At 40.6% G+C, this 24316-nt stretch overlaps 1 protein-coding gene across 1 annotated transcript; it reads left to right on the forward strand.

Moving 5' to 3' along the window:
- Positions 1-1109: 1109 nt before the first annotated feature.
- Positions 1110-1872, forward strand: LOC122689612 (signal peptidase complex catalytic subunit SEC11C-like). Its single transcript, XM_043896216.1, has one exon. It carries the CDS (start codon positions 1146-1148, stop codon positions 1722-1724), a length of 579 nt encoding a protein of 192 aa, XP_043752151.1. The 5' UTR covers positions 1110-1145; the 3' UTR covers positions 1725-1872.
- The last annotated feature ends 22444 nt before the right edge of the window (positions 1873-24316 follow it).

The following is a 24316-nucleotide window of genomic DNA, read 5'->3' on the forward strand; positions in this document are numbered from 1 at the left end:
ATTTTGAACTAGTCTGTTGTTCCATATCTGGTTTTACTGTTGCTTCTTGACCTGCATACAGGTTTCTCAGGAGGCAGGTAAGTTGGCCTTGTGATCCTGTCTCTTTAAGATTTTTCCACAGTTTGTTGTCATCTATGCAGTCAAAGACTTTAGCATAGTCAATGAAGTAAAAGTACAATGGAGTGTACATCATGCAAAATGCTGGGCTGGATGACTCACAAGCTGGAATCAAGATTTCCAGGAAGAACAACAACAATCTCAGACATGAAGATGATATCACTTTAATGGCAAAAAGTGAAGAGGAGCTAAAGAGCATCCTGAAGGTGAAAGAGGAGACTGAAAAAGCTGGCTTAAAACTCAACATTAAAAAAAATGAATATCATAGCATCTGGTCTCATCATTTCATAGCAAATAAATGGGGAAAAGGTGGAAACAGTGACAGATCTTATTTTCTTGTGCTTGAAAATCACTGCGGATGGTGACTGCAGCCACGAAATTGAAAGACGTTTGCCACTTGAGAGTAAAGCCACAACAAACCTAGACAACATATTAAAAAGCAGAGACATCATTTTTCTGCCAATGTCCATACAGTTAAAGCTATGGTTTTTCCAGTAGTCGTGTAAGGATGTGAGAGTTGGACTATAAAGAAGGCTGAAGAATTGATGCTTTCTAATTGTGGTGCTGGAGAAGACTCTTGAGAATCCCTTGGACAGCAAGATCAAGTCAGTCAGTTCTAAATCAAATCAACCTTGAATATTCATTGGAGGGACTCATGCTGAAGCTGAACTCCAATACTTTGGCCACCTGATGGGAAGAGTCAACTCATTGGAAAAGACCCTGATGCTGGGAGAGATTGAAAGCAAGAGGAGAAGGGGGTGACAGAGGATGAGATGGTTGTATGGTATCATTGACTCAATGGACATGAGTTTGAGCAAACTCCAGGAGATAGTGAAGGACAGAGAAGCCTGGCATGCTGCAGTTCATGGGATTTCAAAAATCGGACATGACTTAGCAACTGAACAGCAAAATTGCATCAAAAAGTATAGGGGAGGGGCCGGGCCGGCGCTCCGCAGCTGTCAGCAACTCCTGTAGCCGGCCGGCTGCCTAGGTGTGCCCCCCCCCCCGACCCCACCGGAGACACCAGCATGGTGCGCACCAGCACCGTGGGGGCGCATCTCCCCGCGTCCAGCTTGAACATCTATGGGGACCTGAGGAAGATGAACAAGCGCCAGCGCTACTACCAGGTCTTAAACTTTGCTATGATCGTGTCCTCTGCGCTCATGATCTGGAAAGGCCTGATTGTCCTCACCAGCAGTGAAAGCCCCATCTTGGTGGTGCTGAGCGGCAGCATGGAGCCAGCCTTTCACAGGGGCGACCTTCTGTTCCTAACGAATTTCCGGGAAGACCCCATTAGAGCTGGAGAAATCGTTGTTTTCAAAGTCGAAGGACGAGACATCCCAATAGTTCACAGAGTAATCAAAGTTTATGAAAAAGACAATGGAGACATCAAATTTCTGACTAAAGGAGATAATAATGAAGTTGATGATAGAGGCTTGTACAAAGAAGGCCAGAACTGGCTCGAGAAGAAGGACGTGGTGGGGTGCGCCCGAGGGTTTTTGCCATATGTCGGTATGGTCACCATAATAATGAACGACTATCCAAAACTTAAGTATGCTCTTTTGGCCGTAATGGGTGCATATGTGTTATTGAAACGTGAATCCTGAAGTGCAAAGCAGTTCCTGGGACCAGATTGAAAGAAATTTTGTTGAAGAGAAAAGTTAATATATTTGAAATGTTCCACTTTCTGTATAAAAGGAAACAATGTGGAGACGTTTTGTCTTGTTCGAGTAAATGATTCATCAGTAAAAAAAAAAAAAAAAAGTATAAACTACCTAGGAATAAACTTAGCCAAAGAAGTGGAAGATTTATACCCTGAAAAATAACAAAACCATGATGAAGGAATTTGAAATTATAAAACAAATTTAAAAAATATGAATTAAAAGATGTTCTAAGATTGGAAGAATTAAAGTTATTAAAGTGTCCAGAGAGATGGAAAAAGACAGCAGAGGAGTAAGACAGGGAGATTACCTACCTCCTCACAAATAAATAAAAAATTCATCAGAATATGGAACAGCTCCTACAGAACAACTTCTAAAGGACAGCAGAAGACCCCAAACCTCCAAAAAGGTAAGAATATCTCCTTAAAATGAAGTAGGACAAAAGATAAAGACATAAAAAGATATAAAGGATTTCAATGTGAGGGCTTGTGCCCTGAGGGAGGGAGGGAGAGAGTCCTAAAGGAGGAAAAGTTTCCAGGCACTAGAAACTCCTCACAGGCAGAGCCAAGGGAAAGCTATGGGACCTCAGAGTGCTATGCATCAGTGGGGCTCAGAGGGCAGAACACAGAGAAAATTTGCCACAGAAATTATTGCTGAACAGCACTTCTCAGCTGTTAGCTCACAAGCCTCAGCCCAGATCAGAGGGTGGTGGCAGGGAGCCAAAAGGAGCAGCCTGCAAGCCTTGGCCTACCTCACAGGGTGGGGGGTGGGGTACTGAGGCTCTGGCAAAGACCCCAAAGAGATTTCAAAGATCCAATGGAGAGTTTGAGGCCTGGCAGCCATGAGGGTATGCTGAGAGGGCTACTTTGAAATAGCTGTGAAATTAGACATGACTGTCACTGCCAAAGATGGGCGGGTGTTTGAGGCAGTGAACAAAACAGCACTGATGTGGTCCCAACCCAAGAGGTGGCAGCTACCACCAGGCTATAAGCTGGTACAGGTTACTTCCCACACCTTGCTGGAAGTCTAAATAGCTTGGCTCTTTCTAGGGACCCACAAACTAGGGCCTTTTCCTCTGGGAGAACTCATGACCTGCCTCAGACACTAAAAGCATCCAACAGGTCTTTATGGCCCCAGACACTCCCTGGTACATCCCAGTTGTAGCTGTCATATCCTCCCCTCTTCCCAGCACAGCAGAGCAAGTGAGTCCTAATGAGCCTCAGCCTTTGCCCCCTTGTGTCCAGGTGGGGAACAGACTGTGGACTTTAGGGGCAAATGTGAACATTAGGAGCAACTACAGGCTGGAATAAGGCCAGATATGAGACTGAACTGACCCCACACTGCCCACAACAGGTCCATAAACCTTCTTAGAATTATTAGAGGACTTTGGTGTAAGTGTCACTGGGTGTTTTGGGCTGTTGATTGTTACCTTCACGAAGCGTCTTGGGGACTTGTCTTCTAGGCTATGTGGCTTGTGAGGCCTTGGAGCTACAGTAGGGGTCAAGCCTGAACCCCTGAGGTAGGAGGCCAAAGCCAAAGACTTTGATCCACCAGAGAATTGCTGATCCCAGGGAACTTTAAGGAGAAAGAGCCTTCCCAAATACCTCCATCTCAACACCAAAACCAAGCCCACCCAAAAGCCAACAAGCTCCAATGCCCAGATGCCCCATCACAATTCTTCAACAAAACAGAAACACAACACTGTTCATTAGCAGACAGCCTGCCCAAAGCCATACCAAACCCAGAGACACCTCAAAACTTACTACTGGACATGACACTGCCTTTCACAGAGACTAGATCCAGTTCAGTTGACCAAAACAGAGGCACAAGTCCCCCCAGCCAGGAAACTTTCACAAGGCATGGGTCCAACCCCACCCATGGGAGGCAGATTCCACAATTAAGAAGAACTATGGCCCTCCAGTCTTCAGAAAGGAGATCCCAAACACAGCAAATGAAACAAAATGAAAAGGCAGAGAAATATCCAGCAGATGAAGGAACAATGTAAAAACGCACCAGACCAAGGAAGCAACGAGGAAAAAAAGAGTCTACCTGAAAAAGAATTCATAATAATGATAGTAAAGATGATCCAAAACCTAGAAAACAAAATGGAGGCATAGATAAATAGATTGGAGGCATGGATAAAGAAGATGCAAGCAATATTTGACAAGGAAGTACAAGAATTAAAGAATAAACAATCAACAATGAACAATGCAATAACTGAGATTAAATATACACTGAAGGGAAACAATAGTAGAGTATAAAAGAAGCAGAATAATGGATAAGTGAGCTGGAAGACAGAATGGTGGAAATAACTGAAACAGAGCATAATAAAGAAAGTGAAGTAAAGTCACTTAGTCGTGTCCAACTCTTTGCAACTCCATGAACTATACAGTCCATGGAATTCTCCAGGCCAGAATACTGGAGTGGGTAACCTTTGCCTTTGATAAAGTAAACAATATCAATAATAAACTTAAATGTAAATGGGCTAAATGGCCCAACCAAAAGACACAGATTTCCTGAATGGATAAAAAAATGAGACCCCTACATTACATATGCTGTCTACCAGAGACCCATCTCAAACCTAGGAACCCAGACAGATTGAAAATGAGGGGCTGGAAAAAGATAATCCTTGCAAACAGAAATCCAAAGAAAGCGGGATTAGCAATACTTATACCAAATAAAGCAGACTTTACAATAAATATTGTTACAAGAGACGAAGAAGGACACTACTTAAAGATCAAAGGCTTAATCAAAGAAGACATAACAATTGTAAAGATATATGTACCCAATATAGGAGCACATCAATGCATAAGACAAATGCTAACAACTATTAGAGGGGACTCTTTTGTACAGGAGACAGGAATCAAGACCATCCCCAAGAAAAAGAAATGCAAAAAAGAAAAAGGGCTGTCTGAGGAGGCCTTACAAACAGCTGTGAACAGAAGGGAAGTGAAAAGCAAAGGAGAAAAGGAAAGATATTCCCATTTGAATGCAGAGTTCCAAAGAAGAGCAAGGAGAGATAAGAAAGCCTTCCTCAGTGATCAGTGCAAAGAAATAGAGGAAAACAATAGAATGGGAAAGACTAGAGATCTCCTCAAGATAATTAGAGATACCAAGGGAATATTTGATGCAAAGATGGGCTCAATAACAGATAGAAAGGGTAGGGACCTAACAGAAGCAGAAGATATTAAGAAGAGGTGGCAAGAATACACAGAAAAACTGTACAAAAAAATCTTCATGACCCAGAAAATCACAGTGGTGTGATCACTCACCTAGAGCCAGACATCCTAGAATGTGAAGTCAAGTGGGCCTTAGGAAGCATCACTGTGAACAAAGCTAGTGGAAGTGATGGAATTCCAGTTGAACTATTTCAAATTCTAAAAGATGATGCTGTGAAAGTGCTGCACTCAATATGCTAGCAAATTTGTAAAACTCAGCAGTGGCCACAGGACTGCAAAACTCAGTTTTCATTCCAGTTCCAAAGAAAGGCAATGCCAAAGAATGCTTAAACTACCACACACTTGTACTCATCTCACATGCTAGTAAAGTAATGCTCAAAATTCTCCAAGCCAGGCTTCAGCAATACGCGAACTGTGAACTTCCAGATGTTCAAGCTGTTTTTCAAAAAGGCAGAGGAACCAGTGACCAAATTGTCAACATCTGCTGGATCATCGAAAAAGCAAGAGAGGTCCGGAAAAACATCTATTTCTGCTTTATTGACTATGCCAAAGCCTTTGACCGTGTGGATCACAATAAACTGTAGAAAATTCTGAAAGAGATGGGAATATCAGACCACCTGACGTGACTCTTGAGAAACCTCTATGCAGGTCAGGAAGCAACAGTTAGAACTGGACATGGAACAACAGACTGGTTCCAAATAGGAAAAGGAGTGCATCAAGGCTGTATAGTGTCACCCTGCTTATTTAACATATATGCAGAGTACATCATGAGAAATGCTGGGCTGGATGAAGCACAAGCTGGAATCAAAATTGCTGGGAGAAATATCAATAACCTTAGGTATGCAGATGACACCACCCTTATGGCAGAAAGTGAAGAGGAACTAAAGAGCCTCTTGATGAAAGTGAAAGAGGAGAGTGAAAATGTTGGCTTAAAGCTCAACATTCAGAAAACCAAGATCATGGCATCTGGTCCCATCACTTCCTGGCAAATAGATGGGGAGACAGTGGAAACAGTGGCTCACTTTATTTTTGTGGGCTCCAAAATCACTGCAGATGGTGATTGCTGCAATGAAATTAAAAGACGCTTACTCCTTGGAAGGAAAGTTATGACGAACCTAGACAGCATATTAAAAAGCAGAGACATTGCTTTTGACGTACAACAAATGTACGTCTATTCAAGGCTATGGTTTTTCCAGTGGTCTTTTATGGATGTGAGAGTTGGACTATAAAGAAATCTGAGCACTGAAGAATTGATGCTTTTGAACTGTGGTGTTGGAGAAGACTCTTGAGAGTCCCTTGGACTGCAAGGAGATCCAGCCAGCCCATCCTAAAGGAGATCAGTCCTGGGTGTTCATTGGTAGGACTGATTTTGAAGCTGAAACTCCAATACTTTGGCCACCTGATGCGAAGAGCTGACTCATTGGAAAAGACCCTGATGCTGGGAAATATTGAGGGCAGGAGGAGAAGGGGACGACAGAGGATGAGATAGTTTAATGGCATCACCGACTCAATGGACATGGGCTTGAGTGGACTCTGGGAGTTGATCATGGACAGGGAGGCCTGGCATGCTGCGATTCATGGGGTCACAAAGAATCGGACATGACTGAGTGACTGAACTGAACTGAACTGATTAGAGGGGAAATCACCAGTAATGCAATAATAGCAGGGGACTTTCATATCCCACTTACACCAACGGACAGATCATCCAGACAGAAAATTAATAAGGAAACAGGAGTTTTAAATGATAAAATGGACCAGTTGGACCTAATTGATATCTACAGGGCATTTCATTCAAAAACAATAGACTTCACTGTTTTCTCAAGTGCACATGGAATATTCTGCAGGATAGATCACATCCTGTGCCACAAATCAAGCCTGGATAAATTTTTAAAAATTGAAATCATTTCAAGCATCTTTTCTGATCACAGTGCTGTAAGATTAGATACCAACCACAGGGAGGGAGAAGGGCTTCCAGGTGGCTCCGTGGTAAAGAATCTGCCTGCAATTCAGGAACCACAGGAGAGGCAGGTTCAATCCCTGGGTTGAGAAGATCCCCTGGAGGAGGGCACAGTAACCCACTCCAGTATTTTTGCCTGGAGAATTCAATGGACAGAGGAATCTGGCAGGCTACAGTCCATAGGGTCTCAGAGTCAGGCATGACTGAAGCAACTATACACACATGCATGCACAGGAAAAAACTATAAAAAATACAAATACAACAATACACTTCTGAATAACCAATAAATCACAGAAGAAATAAAAAAGGAAATCAAAATATGCCTAGAAATAAATGACAATGAAAACACAACAACTCATAACCTATGGGATGCAGTAAAAGTAGTGCTAATAGGGAAGTGTATAGCAATACAAGCGTACCTCAAGAAACAAGAGAGATATCAAATAAACAACCTAATCTTACAGCTAAAGCAACTAGAAAAAGAACGGGGAGAACCCCAAAGTTGGTAGTAGGAAAGAAATCATAAAGATCAGAATAGAAAAAAATGAAAAAGAAATGAAGGAGACTATAGAAAATATCAGGCTTCCCAGGTGGAACCAGCAGTAAAGAACCCACCTGCTAATTCAGGTATATGTAAGAGATGCAGTTTCGATCCCTGGACTGAGAATATCCCCTAGAGGAGGACACAGCAACCCAGTCCAGTATTCTTACCTGGAGAATCCATGGACAGAGGAGCTACAGTTCACAGTGTTGAAAAAAGTTGGACATGACTGAAGCAACATAGCATGCATTCATGCACATAGCAAAGATCAATAAAACCAAAAGCTGGTTCTTTAAGAAGATAAACAAAATCAACAAACTGTTAGCCAGGCTCATCAAGAAAAAAAGGGAGAAGACTCAAATCATTAACGTTAGAAATGAAAAATTACAACAAGACGACATGGAAATACAAAGGATCATAAGAGACTATTATGAGCAACTATAAGACAATAAAATGTACAGCTTGGAAGAAATAGACAAATTCTTAGATAAGTATAATCTTCCAAAACTGAATCAGTAAGAAATGGAAAAATATGACCAACCACAAGCACCAAAATCAAAACTATAATAAAAATTCTTCCAACAAACCAAAGCCCAGGGCCAGATGTGTGGCTTCACAGGTGAATTTTACCAAAAGTTTAGAGAAAAGCTAACACCTATACTGCTCAAACTCTTCCAGAAAATCACAGAGGAAGGAAAACTCCCACACTCATTCTACAGGACCACCATAAGCCTGATACCAAAACCAGGCAAAGATGCCACAAAAAAAAAAAAAAAACAAACCAGAAAATTACAGTCCAGTATCACTGATGAACATAGATGCAAAAATCCTCAACAAAATTCTAGCAAGCAGAATCCAACAATACATCAAAAAGATCATACATCATGATCAAGTGGGTTTCGTCCCAGGAATGCTAGGATTCTTCAATATACACAAATCAATCAATGTGATTCACTATATTAACAAATTGAAAGATAAAAACCACAAGATCATCTCAATAGATGCAAAGAAAGCCTTTGACAAAATTCAAAATCCATTTGTGATAAAAACTCTCAATAAAGTAAGCATGGAAGGAACATGCTGTTGTTGTTTAGTCACTAAATAATGTCCAACTGTTTGTGACCCCATAGAATTTGTAGCCCACCAGGCTCCTCTATCCATGGGGTTTCCCAGGCAAGAATCCTGGAGTGGGTTTTCATGCCCCAGAAATTAATACACAGAAGCCCCTTTCATTCCTATACACTAACAATGAAAAATCAGAGAGAGAAATTAAGGAAACAGTCCCATTCACCATTGCCACGAAAAGGATAAAATACTTAGAAATAAATTTACCTAAACAGACAAAAGACCTGTATAAAGAAAACTATGACACTGCTGAAAGAAATCAAAGATGACACAAACGGGTCGAGAGATGTACTATATTTCTGGGTTGGAAGAATCAATATAGTGAAATGCCTATGCTACACTGTTCGTCCTTTAATGGACCGGAACCTGGTGGTCTGGAGTCGACGATAAGAAAGTAAGATAGAAAGAGGCTGATAGTGCTTGTTGGTCCTTTAATGGACCGGAACCTGGTGGCCCAGAGAGAAAGAGGCTGATATCCCTTGGTTTACGCAGAAAGCCAATAGAGTCCTGTTCTTAGGGCTCGCGCTGCTGCACATAGGCACTGGGCACCCCCTCGAGTGGGTGAAGGCACAGTGTGCCTTCTCGAGAGGGTCTTAGAAGCCCGGGCAAGAAAGTGAGCTCAGCGGGCCTCCGCGCTCCAAGGAATTAGCCAGAAATAGAGAGAGAGAGAGAAAAGAAAGAAAGACACGGGGACCAAAGCTCTGATGGAGTAAAGGTGTTTTAATCAACATGGCGTGGGCATATATACTGTCTTACAAGGTGGTTATTCTCAGCAAAGACAAAGATTAAAATTCCAGACTTACAAATCATAAGATGACCCTATCAAAGAGAGAGAGTTGCAAACAATCACATTTTACCATATGGCTCATAAAAAGGAAGAGGGTACTTATCACTGTAATGAGAAATGCCTGGATTCCTCAGCCCCCGGAAAAGCGTGCCTCTCCTCTTAATTCCTGAATATTCAGGAATCAATAAGGGCCAGAGGGTTCCTGACAGATCCAAAATAGCACACAGGAAGCCTCTTATTAAATGCTTCCTGACACTACCCAAAGCAATCTATAGATTCAATGTATCTGTATTAAACTGTGCTGTGCTGTGCTTAGTTGCTCAGTCATGTCCAACTCTTTGTGACCACATGGACTGTGGCACACCAGGCTCTTCTGTCCATGGAGATTCTCCAGGCAAAAATACTGGAGTGGGTAACCTATCCTTTCTCCAGCAGAACTTCCTGACCCAGGAATCAAACCAGGGTCTCCTGCATTGCAGGCAGATTCTTTACCAGCTGCGGCTACCAGGGAAGCTACCAATGGTATTTCTCACAGAGCTAGAACAAGTAATTTCACAATTTGTATGGAAACACAAAAGACCTCGAGTAGCCAAAGCAATCTTTAGAACCAAGAATAGAACTGGAGAGATCAGCCTTCTTGATTTCAGACTACACTACAAAGCTACAGTCATCAAGACGGTATGATACTGGCACAAAAACAGAAATATAGACCAGTGGAACAAGATAGAAAGCCAGAGATAAAACCACACACTTATGGGCACCTTATCTTTGACAAAGGAGGGGAAAATATACAGTGGAGAAAGTCTCTCCCACAAGTGGTTCTGGAAAAACTGGCCAACTACATGTAAAAGAATGAAACTAGAACATGTCCTAATACCATACACAAAAATAAACTCAAAATGGATTAAAGACCTATATGTAAGACCAGAAACTATAAATCTCTTAGAGAAAAACATAGGCAGAACACTCCCTGACATAAACAACAGCAAGATTCTCTATGAACCACCTCCTAGAATAATGGCAATAGAAACAAATAAGCAAATAAGAAACAAAAATAATCAAACTTAAAAGCTTTTGAACAATGAAGGAAACTATAAGTAAGGTGAAAATATAACCCCCAGAATGGAAGAAATTAATAGCAAATGAAACAACTGTCAAAGAATTAACCTCCAAAATATCCAAACAGCTCATTCAGCTCAATACCAGAAAAACAGACAATGTAATCAAAAAGTGGGCATAAAACCTAAGCAGATATTTCTCCAAAGAAGACATACAGATGGCTAAGAAACATAAAAAATATTCAATATCACTCATCATTAGAGAAATGCAAGTCAAAACTGCCATGAGGTACCATCTCACACTGGTCAGAATGGCCATCATCAAAAAGTCTACAAACAATAAATACTGGAAAGGGTGTGGAGAAAAGTGAGCTCTCTTCTATTGTTGATGGGAATGCAAATTGATATGGCCACTATTGAGAACAGTATGGAAAGTCCTTAAAAAACTAGAAATAAAGTCACCAGTAGGGCTTCTCTGGTGGCTCCAGATGGTAAAGAATTTGCCTGCAATGCAGGAGACCTGGATTTGACCCATGGGTTGGGAAAATCCCCTGGAAGAGGGCATGGCAACACACTTCAATATTCTTGCCTGGAGAATCCCTATGGACAGAGGAGCCTGACAGGCTACAGTCTATGGGGTTTCAAAGAGTTGGACATGACTGAGTGACTAAGCACAGCACATCATCTAGTAATCCCACTACTGGGCATACACCCTGAGGAAACCAGAATTGAAAAAGACACATGTACTCAAATGTTCATCACAGCACTATTTACAGTAGTAGGACATGGAAACGAACTAGATGTCCATCGACAGGTGAATGCATAAGGAAGTTGTTTTATATATACACAATGGAATATTATTCAGCTATTAAAAGGAATGCATTTGAATCAGTTCTATCGAGGTGGATGAACCTAGAGCCTGTTATACAGAGTGAAGCAATTCAGAAAAAGAAAGACAAATATTGTATATTAATGCATATATATATGGAATCTAGAAAGGTAGTACTGATGATCCTATCTGCAGGGCAGCAAAGCTGACACAGACATTTTGGACACAGTTGGGAAAGGAGAATGTGGGATGATATGGAATAGCATTGAAACATATACATTACCATATGTACAATAGGTAGCTAATGGAAGTTCAATGTATGATACGGGGAATCCGAAGCCAATGCTCTGTGACCGTCTATAGGGGTAGATGTGGAAGGAAGTGGAGGGGGCTTCAAGAGGAATGGGATATATGCATATCTTGCTGATTCATGCTGATGTATGGCAAAAATCATTGTAATATTGCAAAGTAATTATCCTCTAATTAAAAAAAAATTATATATAAAAATGCCCATACTACCCAAAGCAATCCACAGATTTAATACAATCCTTATCAAAATACCCATGACAGTTTTCAAAAAACTAAAAGAAATTATCCTAAAATTTATGTGGAACCGCAAAAGACACTAAATTGCCAAAGCATTTAAAACAGAGCTGGAGGTATCAGGCTCTCTGACTTCAGATTATACTACAAAGCTACAGTCATCAAAACAGCATGGTGCCAGGACAAAAACAGGCACACAGATCAACTGAATAGAATAGATAGCCCCAAGAAATAAACCCATACACTTATTAATACAGCAAACAAGATAAGAATGTGCAATGGAAAAAAGATAGTCTCTCCAACAACTGATGCTGAAAAAAAAGCTGGACAGCTACATGTATAAAGGTGAGATTAGAACATTTTCTCACATGATTTTTAAAAATAAATGCTAGATATGGATGGCTAACAGGCACATGAAAAGAGGCTCAACATCACTAATCACTTGAGAAATGCAAATCAAACCCACACTGAGATATCACCTGACATCTGTCAGAATGGCTGTCATCAAAAAGTATACAAATAACAAATGTTGGTGAGGATGTGGAGAAAAGGGAACTCTAGGTCTTAATTTTTAATGATTCTTTGACTAAGTCATACTTTTTTCTGAACCTTTACAACCCCCTATTTCACCCTTTCTCTCAGCTCCATTACAGATTCCTTTGGCCCTTGAGTTCTCTTCCTTTACCTTCTCCAGTACTGTTCTGAGAAAAAGCCTTACTTTGAGACCTTAACCCATGAACATGTGTGGGGTAATCCTGGGCTTCTCATTCTGAGCCTTATTCCTCATTGTGAAGTAAAGGACTCTAGAGAAAGGTGTTTAGGCCTAAGCCACTGCCAAGACAGGGCTTATGACTTGTGAAAGTATACCGGTTGGTAAATCATCTACTTTGATGTTTTTGAAAGTTTATCCTAGTGAGATAAGGGCTTGCCAGGTGGTGCTAGCAGTAAAGAACCCACCTTCCAATGCAGGAGTTGTAAGAGACACAGGTTTGATCCCTGGGTTGGGAAGATCTCCTGGAGGAGGAAATGGCAACCTACTCCAGTATTTTTGCCTAGAGAATCCCATGGACAGAGCAGCTTGGCAGGCTACAGCCCATAGGGTTGCATAGGGTCAGACATGACTAGGGTAACTGAGCACAGCACATCAGGCGAGACGGCTAAGAACATAGCATAATTCCACAAACATTCTGAGGATTCAGAATAGTCACATACTATGACCAGAAATTGTAGCTACAAAAATTAATTGAGCTAATTTTTCCCAACTCTTCTGTTATATCAAAGAAACTCATAATCCAGGGGGTTAATAAAGGCCCTTCTGATCTCCCTCACTATGATGATTCCTACCTACCAATAGGTAAGAAGATAGATAAGAGAAGTTTATTGATTCCTAACTAATGGGGGAGCACATGGAAATAGAGCTATGAAAGTGGTGAAATTTCCTCACTGCAGGTATAAATATGAGCTAAGATAAAATGGATCTGGCTGGCCATGGGCATAGGCCAGGGCACCAGATGGTGGGAAATGGTACTTGTTTCCTAGTAAGGACCTCAAGAATTAGCTTGGAAATGCTAATGACAGAGTATAGACACACTAAAGAAAGTTGACTAGAAAAGGCTTCTTGCTGAGATATAACCAATCCAGAGTCAGGTAGGAGTCAATAATACAAAAATCTGTCCCTTGAAGCTTATTATGCCAGAGCTTAGGAGAGGGAGGAACCCTCAGTAAAGCCAAGTTCTGGCAGCAATTATACAAGATAGAGGTCAGACTGAGAGAAGCTGAAAAATCCAGAGTACCCTGATGGAAAAACAAAGACTAAAAGGGAAGCCAAAATCCAAAGCCATGTAACGGTTCACCAAGCAGGGAAGAGGGAGGTGTCAAAAATTTGATCTGAACTCAATACTCTCTCAGATCCCTCTGCCTCTTAAAGTGACTAATTTCTGGAGTCAATCCTGGTAACAGCCTGAGTAAAGGGATAAGAAGACAGGGAAATAAGGCAATGCCAAAGACACTAGCTCTGGGAGAAAAACAAAGATGATTAGTAATAGCTTAAGAAACCATACAAATTCACAGAGGAGCAATAGAGAATGAGTTGGAAAGCTAGCAATTAGGCAATATGCTACATGACAACAGACACACTGCTCTGCACTACCCGCCTTGGTCCCTAAAAGTCTCTTAGAAATAAAAGAGAAAAAGACTGAAAAGTAGTGAATAATGGCGTTTTATTTCCCTTACCACCAGTGATTTCTTCAAGTGTCAAAGCTAGGAATAAAAATTGGAGAGAGGAAGAAGGCTACCAATCTAAACCTCCTCTTGTTTTTCACTTTTAAAATCTTGAAATGAGGGCCAGGTTCTGTGGGGACAGCTGCCTACTGGTCATTCTTCAAAGTAGCTATTGCAGTATGGAAGCTGTCTGTGTGAAAGAGTCTTTCTCTATCTGCGAAAGAGACAAGAATATTCCAAAAGCAGGGTGAATGGAAGAAGAGGTAGTTTTGGGTGGTAGTTTGGGGCTTGGCACTCTGCCTCTCTAGGCTTATCTTGTTCCCGTATCAAACTGTTTGTAGTTTCTGAAATGCAGCATGCTCTTTCTCTCTTCCATACATTCTCATAGTGTGCCCTATCCCTGGAATCTTCTTTCTCCCTCTGCTTGGTTGAAAAGGCCAACTATTATTCTTCTGTGAAGGTTTACATGCTTCCGTGACTTGTTCCCACTCATCAACTCCTAGGACTCATATATTGTATTATTTATTTACATATGTGCTCCCCCCCCACCAAAATATAGGCTCTAATCAATTTTGAGAATCTGATAGAAACTATAGGTTTTCTACAGAAAAATGCATATGTGCTCACATGCCTACTTTTTCTCAGGTCTATGACTTCTGAATTTTATCCATTAAGTCCTGCTGAGAATCCCTTTTATTCTAGGGGTCCATGAGGATGGGGACCATGTCTTACTCCTCTTTGTATCCCCAGTATCTAGCACAGAGCCTAAGATAATCAGTGAAAGAATAATTGAATTAGTGAACCTTTGGTACTTAGCAGAAAGACAAAAGAAGTGTAACATTGTGATCAAGGGGCTTGCAGTATAATTGGGTGACTATTCATACACATGATACTGCAATTAACAAGACAATATGTGATAAAGTAATACAAATGCCTGCTGGGAACTCATAAAAATCTTGCTGTTGTCCTTCTGACCTCTTCCCACCATCTCTGGAATTCTGATATTAATCCAGGTAAACAATTTGTCCACTGTTCCTTACTATCCCCCATCCTACTCTAGTTTAGATTTAAAACTAACTTGGCTTTGATAAATTGCTTCAGACCCTCTAGTTGGATGCCCTATTTAAACAAACTATTCTAGTTTGAATGAAGCACACTCTATTAGGACAATGTAGTTTATTCCTCCTCGACCACAATCCAAAACAGAAGCTAACTATACCTCCTTTTGCCCCTCCTTGCTCCTCCTCCACCTCACCACTATACCTACTCTCTCCAATAGCCTCATTAGTCCAGGCCTTGTCCTTCTACATCCTTACCTATACCATGGCCTCCCTTTCAGGGAACTGGGTCATGCATACTTTTATAATTAAGCTCATAGGCTTTGAAATATTACCTCACTTTCAGTCATGATTCTGCTGCTGGCTAGCTCTAATCATACAGAAATTGCTAACCTTTCTAAGCTTCAGTGGGGGTAAAAACAGGAACTCCTTAAGAAAAAATTTAAGAGGATTACATGAGATAATGTGAGTAAAGATAACTTTAAAGAGTAGAGTTCCACCAGCATACTGATGAAAATAAAATTCATTGCAACTTTAGAATGTTGAAAAATTTGGAGTTTTATTTCTGATGGTTATGTCTGAATTACTTGATATAGAAGCTCAGAAACTAGGCAAGCACTTGACAGAGGATATGAGGAAGTACTTGCCAAACCGGGGAAGGCTTTTTTCTAGCGAAATGGATTTGAAAAGGGTTGCCAGTGGGAGGACCCTGTGTGAAGACATGGCACTGTCTTAGTCTGTTAAGACTACTATAAAAGAATGTCATAAACTGGGTGGGTTATACACAACAGAAACTTTTCTCACAGTTCTGGAAACCAGGAAGTCCAAGATCAAGGTGCTGGCTGATGTGGTGTCTGGTGAGAGCTCATGTCCTGTGTATTGTTGATCTAGCTCGCTGCACCAATTGTATTGTTGTTCACACTGTTCGATGAACCCACGGTAAGCAAGGCACGAGCTAAGAGGCTGAAAGAAGACTTGAGGAGCCATGGGAACTGCAGACATGTTTATTCTCTCCTAGCTGACACAGCAGCCATAGCAGTAGACATGCTATATTCTCCCCTCTCATGGCTGACCCAAAGGACACAGCCGTGATGCAGCAGTAATGCCACCACTTTTTTTAGGTGGAGCTCATACAGACGTACCACACACAGTAACCCATGACCAAGTGAGTATCTCATGGTGTGCATGCACAGTGCTATAAATGATCTCAGCTGTTACATAGTCATTATTTACAAAAGTGGGGTGAGAGAGCCCGGACACGCCATCTTTGCTAATTTGCTCTCTCCCCACATCCTGGTTCATAGATGACCATCTTCTGCTATGTCTTCATATGGTGATGGGGGCCAAGGGAATTTTTTGAGGTCACTTCTATAATGGCACTAAGCCCATTTATGAGGTCTCCATTCTTATAACATGATCACCTCTCAAAGTCCCCACCTCCAAATACCACAAGGCTGGGATTAATTAGGTTTCAAGATATGAAATTTGGGGTGACACAAAACATCCATTGTATACAAGAGATCATAAAGTGTTTCATAAAAGATAGGGAGCTTTCTGAAATTGATAACGGAATCTCTTACCCTGAAACCTTCCCATCTCTTCCCCAATATTCTATGACTGCTGCTGCTGCTGCTAAGTCACTTCAGTCATGTCCGACTCTGTGCGACTGCATAGACGGCAGCCCACCAGGCTCCACCGTCCCTGGGATTCTCCAGGCAAGAACACTGAAGTGGGTTGCCACTTCCTTCTCAAATGCATGAAAGTGAAAAGTGAAAGTGAAATTGCTCAGTCATGTCCACTCTTCGCAACTTCATGGACTGCAGCCTACCAGGCTCCTCCATCCATGGGATTTTCCGGGCAAGAGTACTGGAATGGGTTGCCATTGCCTTCCCACTGACCCCAGATAGACTGAATCAATATATTTGGGGATAAAGCCAGACTGAGTTTTTCCCCATAGCCCAAGTTATTTGGTTGCCATCAAAGTTTGAGAAGAATTACCATAGAAACTCATGGTACAAAGTTTTCTCTTTGCTAAGGCTATTTTTGAATAGGTAACAGTTACCTGTAAACTTTGAAAATTCAAGAGAGTGGTTGGAAACTGTGGTAGGAAGGTCAAAAGTAACTATCCACCTATGCTTTAGCAGGAGGAGATAAGAGGTCTAAGGGAATTCCTGGCCTCCTGTTTATCAAGAATTTTGGTGATGTTTTGCAATGGTCATATACAAGATTGAGCTGGAATAGGCAACAGTTCCAGGAATTGTGGCCTGAAAATTTTATGACCTTTGAGATTGACTGAGTTATATTTCAAAGCGAACAGTCAGCTGCTTCAGACTTTGCAGAGGAGAGGAGTCACATGCTTGGAACAGCCCTATTCCCAGGGGATAAGAAGGGAAGAAATGCACCTGGGGTTAGTGAGGGGAAATCCCTGTCTGAAGAAATTTTTCCTTCCCAAGTTGTAGACATTCACCTGCATCTCTATAACCTGTTCCAGCCACACATCACACACACACTACACTTGAAATTTTTGACATGCCATGGCATTTCGATTTTAGGGACTTTATGTTTGAATCAATTTCCTGAAAAACTCCAAACTTAGTATTGGGGAGCTACACAGCTTTCATTTTGCTGGAAGAACAGCAAAATAGTATAATAGAACGAAAACACATGGGAAACAGGAGACCTATGTTCTAGCCAGGTATTTCTAATGAGTTCTGTGACCTTGAGCAAGGTGCTCTCCTATCTCCTGTCCCTCAGTTTCACCATCTGACAATATGAGGGATGAGCAAATTGTTTTAAAGGCATCTAAGTTCTGTATTACTCAGCCATTAAAAAGAATTCATTTGAATCAGTTCTAATGAGATGGATGAAACTGGAGCCCATTAAACAGAGTGAAATAAACAAGAAAGATAAAGACCAATACAGTATACTAACACATATATATAGAATTTAGAAAGATGGTAATGATAACCCTATATGCAAAACAGAAAAAGAGACACAGATGTACAGAACAGACTTTTGAACTCTGTGGGAGAAGGTGAGGGTGGGATGTTTCGAGAGAACAGCATCAAAACATGTATATTATCTATAGCGAAACAGATCCCCAGCCCAGGTTGGATGCATGAGACAAGTGCTCAGGCCTGGTGCACTGGGAAGACCCAGAGGGATCAGGTAGAGAGGGAAGTGGGAGGGGGGATCGGGATGGGGAACACATGTAAATCCATGGCTGATTCATGTCAATGTATGACAAAAACCACTACAATATTGTAAAGTAATTAGCCTCCAACTAATAAAAATAAATGAAAAAAATAATAAATGCATCTAAGTTCTTACTCTCTGGTTTAGTAGCTTTTCAGCTGCTGAATTAGCTGAATAGGGTCAAATGATGAGGGTCAAGTGATGTAGTGCTTAAGAGCACAGGTGTTGTTATCAAACTGTATGGATTGAAATCCAAGCTCTACTACCTAGCTGACCCTTGACCAGCTTCTAAAGTTATCTGATAGTCAATTTTATCATCTATAAAATGGGATTATTAACTCATGGAGCTATAAAGGAAATAAAAAATATCTGGTATATTAACCCTCAATAAGTTCATTATTCTTCTTATTCTTGATTCTTGTCACTCTCTGCCTGAATTAACATACTGGACATGGAACAACGACTGGTTCCAAATAGGAAAAGGAATACATCAAGGCTGTATATTGTCACCCTGCTTATTTAACTTAAATGCAGAGTACATCATGAGAAACGCTGGACTGGAAGAAGCACAAGCTGGAGTCAAGATTGCCAGGAGAAATATCAATAACCTCAGATATGCAGATGACACCACCTTTATGGCAGAATGTGAAGAAGAACTAAAGAGCTTCTTATGAAAATGAAAGAGGAGAGAGAAAAAGTTGGCTTAAAGCTCAACATTCAGAAAACTAAGATCATGGCATCCGGTCCCATCACTTCCTGGCAAATAGATGGGGAAACAGTGGAAACAGTGGCTGACTTTATTTTTCTGGGCTCCAAAATCACTGCAGATGGTGATTGCAGCCATGAAATTAAAAGACACTTACTCCTTGGAAGGAAAGTTATGACCAACCTAGACAGCATATTAAAAAGCAGACATTACTTTATCAAAAAAAGGTCCATCTAGTCAAGGCTACGGTTTTTCCAGTGGTCATGTATGGATGTGAGAGTTGGACTATGAAGAAAGCTGAACACCGAAGAATTGCTGCTTTTGAACTGTGGTGTTAGAGAAGACTCTTGAGAGTCCCTTGGACTGCAAGGAGATCCAACCAGTCCATCCTAAAGGTGTCCTGGGTGTTCATTGGAAGGACTGATGTTGAAGCTGAAACTCCAATATTTTGGCCACCTGATGTGGAGAGCTGACTCATTTGAAAAGACCCTGATGCTGGGAAATATTGAGGGCAGGAGGAGAAGGGGACGACAGAGGATGAGATGGTTGGATGACATCACTGACTCGATGGACATGGGTTTGGGTGAACTCTGGGAGTTGGTGATGGACAGGGAGGCCTGGCGTGCTGCGGTTCATGGGGTCACAAAGAGTCGGACATGACTGAGTGACTGAACTGAACTGAACTGAATTGAAACTATAAGATGTCGGTAGATATTGAATATTTGGGAAATAGAGGGCCCCTGATATAAAACTACTTTCCATACTATCTGAAATTACAATTCTAAAGAATTATTAATGTTTGTTTTCTTATTCTTTGCTATTCTTTGTTAAAAAATAAATCTGGCCATGCCACTTTGCTACCTGTTTTTAATGGTGCTCTATTATCCTTGGAAGAAATAAAGTCTCAGCTTCTTAGAGTGGCAAACGAGTCTCTGTATTATATGGTCCCTGCATATTCAAGCTTCACATTTCACTGACCTCTTCATAAACTTTTATTCTGGCCACAGAGGACTAAAGGTAGAGTTCTTCGTTTACATCATTTCCTTTCCTATCTCTGTGCCATTGTTCCAGCTCTTCTTTCTGCAATAAATGGCTTTTCCTGGTATTTACAACTTTCAGAACTTGCACAGGGCCATCTTTTGAGGCCCAGCTCAAATGCTACTTCTTCCACAAAGTTTTCTTTGCTTCTTCAATCTGTAGTCTTATCTCCTCCCTCTGAACCTCAAATACATTCACTTGTATCCTTCAGTGTTTAAATTATTCTGATCGGGAGGCTCCTTAATCTATGTCTTATCTACAGAATTGTCCAAAAAACACAGAGTAAATACTAAGGTTAGAATAATTGAGTTGGAGGTTACTAATTACAATTACTTTGGCTAGTTCATCAAGTTCAAAGGTAGAAGTCATATGGGGTTAATTAAAGAGGATTTCTGGGGTGGTGCAAGGATTTCTAATCTGGAGCTTAAAAAAGAGGGATCCTACCATCTTACATGAGTCAGAATGATTGCCATCAAAAATTCTACAAACAGTAAATGCTGGAGAGGGTGTGGAGAAAAGGGAACTCTCTTACAGCCTTGGTGGGAATGCAAACTAGTACAGCCACTATGGAGAACAGTGTGGAGATTCCCTAAAAAACTGGAAACAGAACTGCCATATGACCCAGCAATCCCACTGCTGGGCATACACACAGAGAAAACCAGAGTTGAAAGAAACATATGTACCCCATTGTTCATTGCAGCACTGTTTACAATAGCTAAGACAGGTAAGAAACCTAGATGTCCACCGGCTGATGAATGGGTAGGGAAGTTGTGATACATATACACAATGAGATATTATTCAGATATAAAAAAGAACACATTTGAGTCCATTCTAATGAAGTGGATGAAGCTGGAGCCTATTATACAGGGTGAATTAAGCCAGAAAGAAAAGCACCAATACAGTATATTAACACATATATATGGATAATGCATATACATATATAGTGCATTTATATATAACACATACATATAATGCATATATATATAATGCATCTTTATTTTTTAATTGATTAATTATTTTTTTAATATAAATTTATTTATTTTAATTGGAGGCTAATTGCTTTACATTATTGTATTTGGTTTGCCATACATTGACATGAATCCACCACAGGTGTACATGTGTTCCCCATCCTGAGCCCCCCTCCCACCTCCCTCCCCATCCCATCCCTCTGGATCATCCCACTGGACCAACCCCGAGCACCCTGTCTCATGCATTGAACCTGGAATGGTTATTCGTCTCACATATGATAATTTACATGTTTCAATGCCATTCTCCCAAATCATCCCACCCTTGTCCTCTCTCACAGAGTCCAAGACTGTTCCATACATCTGTGTCTCTTTTGCTGTCTCGCATACAGGGTTATCATTACCATCTTTCAAAATTCTATAGATATGTGTTAGTATACTGTATTGGTGTTGTGCTTTCTGGCTTACTTCACACTGTATAATAGGTTTCAGTTTCATCCACCTCATTAGAACAGATTCAAATGTATTCTTTTTAATGGCCAAGCAATATTCCATTGCATATACATACCATAGCTTTCTTATCCATTCGTCTGCTGATAGACATCTAGGTTGTTTCCATGTCCTGGCTATTATAAACAGTGCTGTGATGAACATTGGGGTACATGTGTCTCTTCCAGAAAAGGAAGAAATAAAGAACCCCAGGGTTAGTAGAAGGAAAGAAATCTTAAAAACTAGGGCAGAAATAAATGCAAAAGAAACAAAAGAGACCATCACAAAAATCAACAAAGCCAAAACCTGGTTCTATGAGAAGATAAATAAAATTGGCAAACCATTAGCCAGACTCATCAAGAAACAAAGGGAGAAGAATGAAATTAACAAAATTAGAAATCAAAATGGAGAGATCACAACAGACAACACTGAAATACAAAGGATCATAAGAGACTATTATCAGCAACCATATGCCAATAAAATGGACAACTTGGAAGAAATGGACAAATTCTTAGAAAAGTACAACTTTTTGAACCTGAACCAGGAAGAAATAGAAAATCTTAACAGACCCATCACAAACATGGAAATTGAAACTGTAACCAGAAATCTTCCAGTAAACAAAAGGCCAGGACCAGACGGCTTCACAGCTGAATTCTACCAAAAATTTAGAGAAGAGCTAACACCTATCCTACTCAAACTCTTCCAGAAAATTGCAGAGGAAAGTAAAGTTCCAAACTCATTTTATGAGGCCACCATCACCCTAATACCAAAACCAGACAAAGATGCCACCAAAAAGAAAACTACAGGCCAATATCACTGATGAACATAGATGCAAAAATCCTTAACAAAATTCTGGCAAGAAGAATCCAACAACATATTAAAAAGGCCATACATCATGACCAAGTGGGCTTTATCCCAGGAATGCAAGGATTCTTCAATATCCGCAAATCAATCAATGTAAACACCACATTAACAAACTGAAAAATAAAAACCATATGATTATCTCAATAGATGCAGAGAAAGCCTTTGACAAAATTTAACATCCATTTATGATAAAAATCTTCCAGAAAGCAGGGAAAGAAGGAACATACATCAACATAATAAAAGCTATATATGACAAACCCACAGCAAACATTACCCTCAATGGTGAAAAATTGAAAGCGTTTCCCTTAAAGACAGGAACAAGACAAGGGTGCCCACTCTCACCACTACTATTCAAAATAGTTTTGGCAGTTTTGGCCACAGCAATCAGAGCAGAAAAAGAAATAAAAGGAATCCAGATTGGAAAAGAAGAAGTAAACTCTCACTGTTTGCAGATGACATGATCGTCTACATAGAAAAGCCTAAAGACTCCACCAGAAAATTACCAGAGCTAATCAGTGAATATAGTAAATTTGCAGGATATAAAATTAACACACAGAAATCCCTTGCATTCCTATACACTAACAATGAAAAAACAGAAAGAGAAATTAAGGAAACAATTTCATTCACCATTGCAACGAAAAGAATAAAATACCTAGGAATATATCTACCTAAAGAAACAAAAGACCTATATATAGAAAACAATCAAACACTGATGAAAGAAATCAAAGAAGTCACAAATAGATGGAGAAATATACTGTGTTTATGGATTGAAAGAATCAGTATAGTGAAAATGAGTATACTACACAAAGCAATCTATAGATTCAATGCAATCCCTATCAAGCTACCAATGGTATTTTTCAGAGAACTAGAACAAATAATTTCACAATTTGTATGGAAATACAAAAAACCTGGAATAGCCAAAGCAATCTTGAGAAAGAAGAATGGGATTGGAGGAATCAACCTGCAAATGAAGCAAGGGACAAAGAATTAATCTCAAAAATATACAAGCAACTCCTGTAACTCAATTCCAGAAAAATAAATGACCCAATCAAAAAGTGGGCCAAAGAACTAAAAAGACATTTCTCCAAAGAAGACATACAGATGGCTAACAAACACATGAAAAGGTGCTCAACATCACTCATTATCAGAGAAATGCAAATCAAAACACAGTGAGGTACCATTTCACCGCAGTCAGAATGGCTGCTATCCAAAAGTCTACCAGCAATAACTTCCCTGGTGGCTCAGACAGTAAAGTGTCTGCCTACAATGTGGGAGACCCAGGTTCAATTCCTCAGTCGGGAAGATCCCCTGGAGAAGGAAATGACAACCCACTCCAGTATTCTGGCCTGGAAAATTCTGTGAATGGAGGAACCTGGTAGGTTACAGTCCATGGAGTCGCAAAGAGTTGGACACGACTGAGCGACTTCACTTCACTTCACTTCACAAGCAATAAATGCTGGAGAGGGTGTGGAGAAAAGGGAACCCTCTTACACTGTTGGTGGGAATGCAAACTAGTACAGCCACTATGGAGAATAGTGTGGAGATTCCTTTTAAAAAAACTGGAAATAGAACTGCCATATGACCCAGCAATCCCACTGCTGGGCATACACACCAAGGAAACCAGAATTGAAAGAGACACATGCACCTCAATGTTCATTGCAGCACTGTTTATAACACATCTTTAGAAAGATGGTAATGATGACCCTATATGTAAGACAGCAAATGAGACACAGATGTAAAGAACAAACTTTTGGGCTCTGTGGGAGAAGATGAGGATGGGATGATTTGAGAGAATAACATTGAAACATGTACATTATCATATGTGAAATAGATCACCAGTCCAGGTTCAATGCATGAGACAGGGTGCTCAGGGCTCGTGCACTGGAATGACCCTGAGGGATGGGATTGGGAGGGAGGTGGGAGGGAGGGCCAGGATGGGGAACATATGTAACCCATGGCTGATTTATGTTGGTGTATGACCAAC

This window comes from Cervus elaphus, chromosome X (assembly GCF_910594005.1).
Source record: "Cervus elaphus chromosome X, mCerEla1.1, whole genome shotgun sequence".
Classification (NCBI taxonomy): domain Eukaryota; kingdom Metazoa; phylum Chordata; class Mammalia; order Artiodactyla; family Cervidae; genus Cervus; species Cervus elaphus.

Excerpts from the sequence above, each read along its gene's own strand:
- LOC122689612 (XM_043896216.1), top strand. The coding sequence starts at position 1,146 with ATGGTGCGCACCAGCACCGTGGGGGCGCATCTCCCCGCGTCCAGCTTG.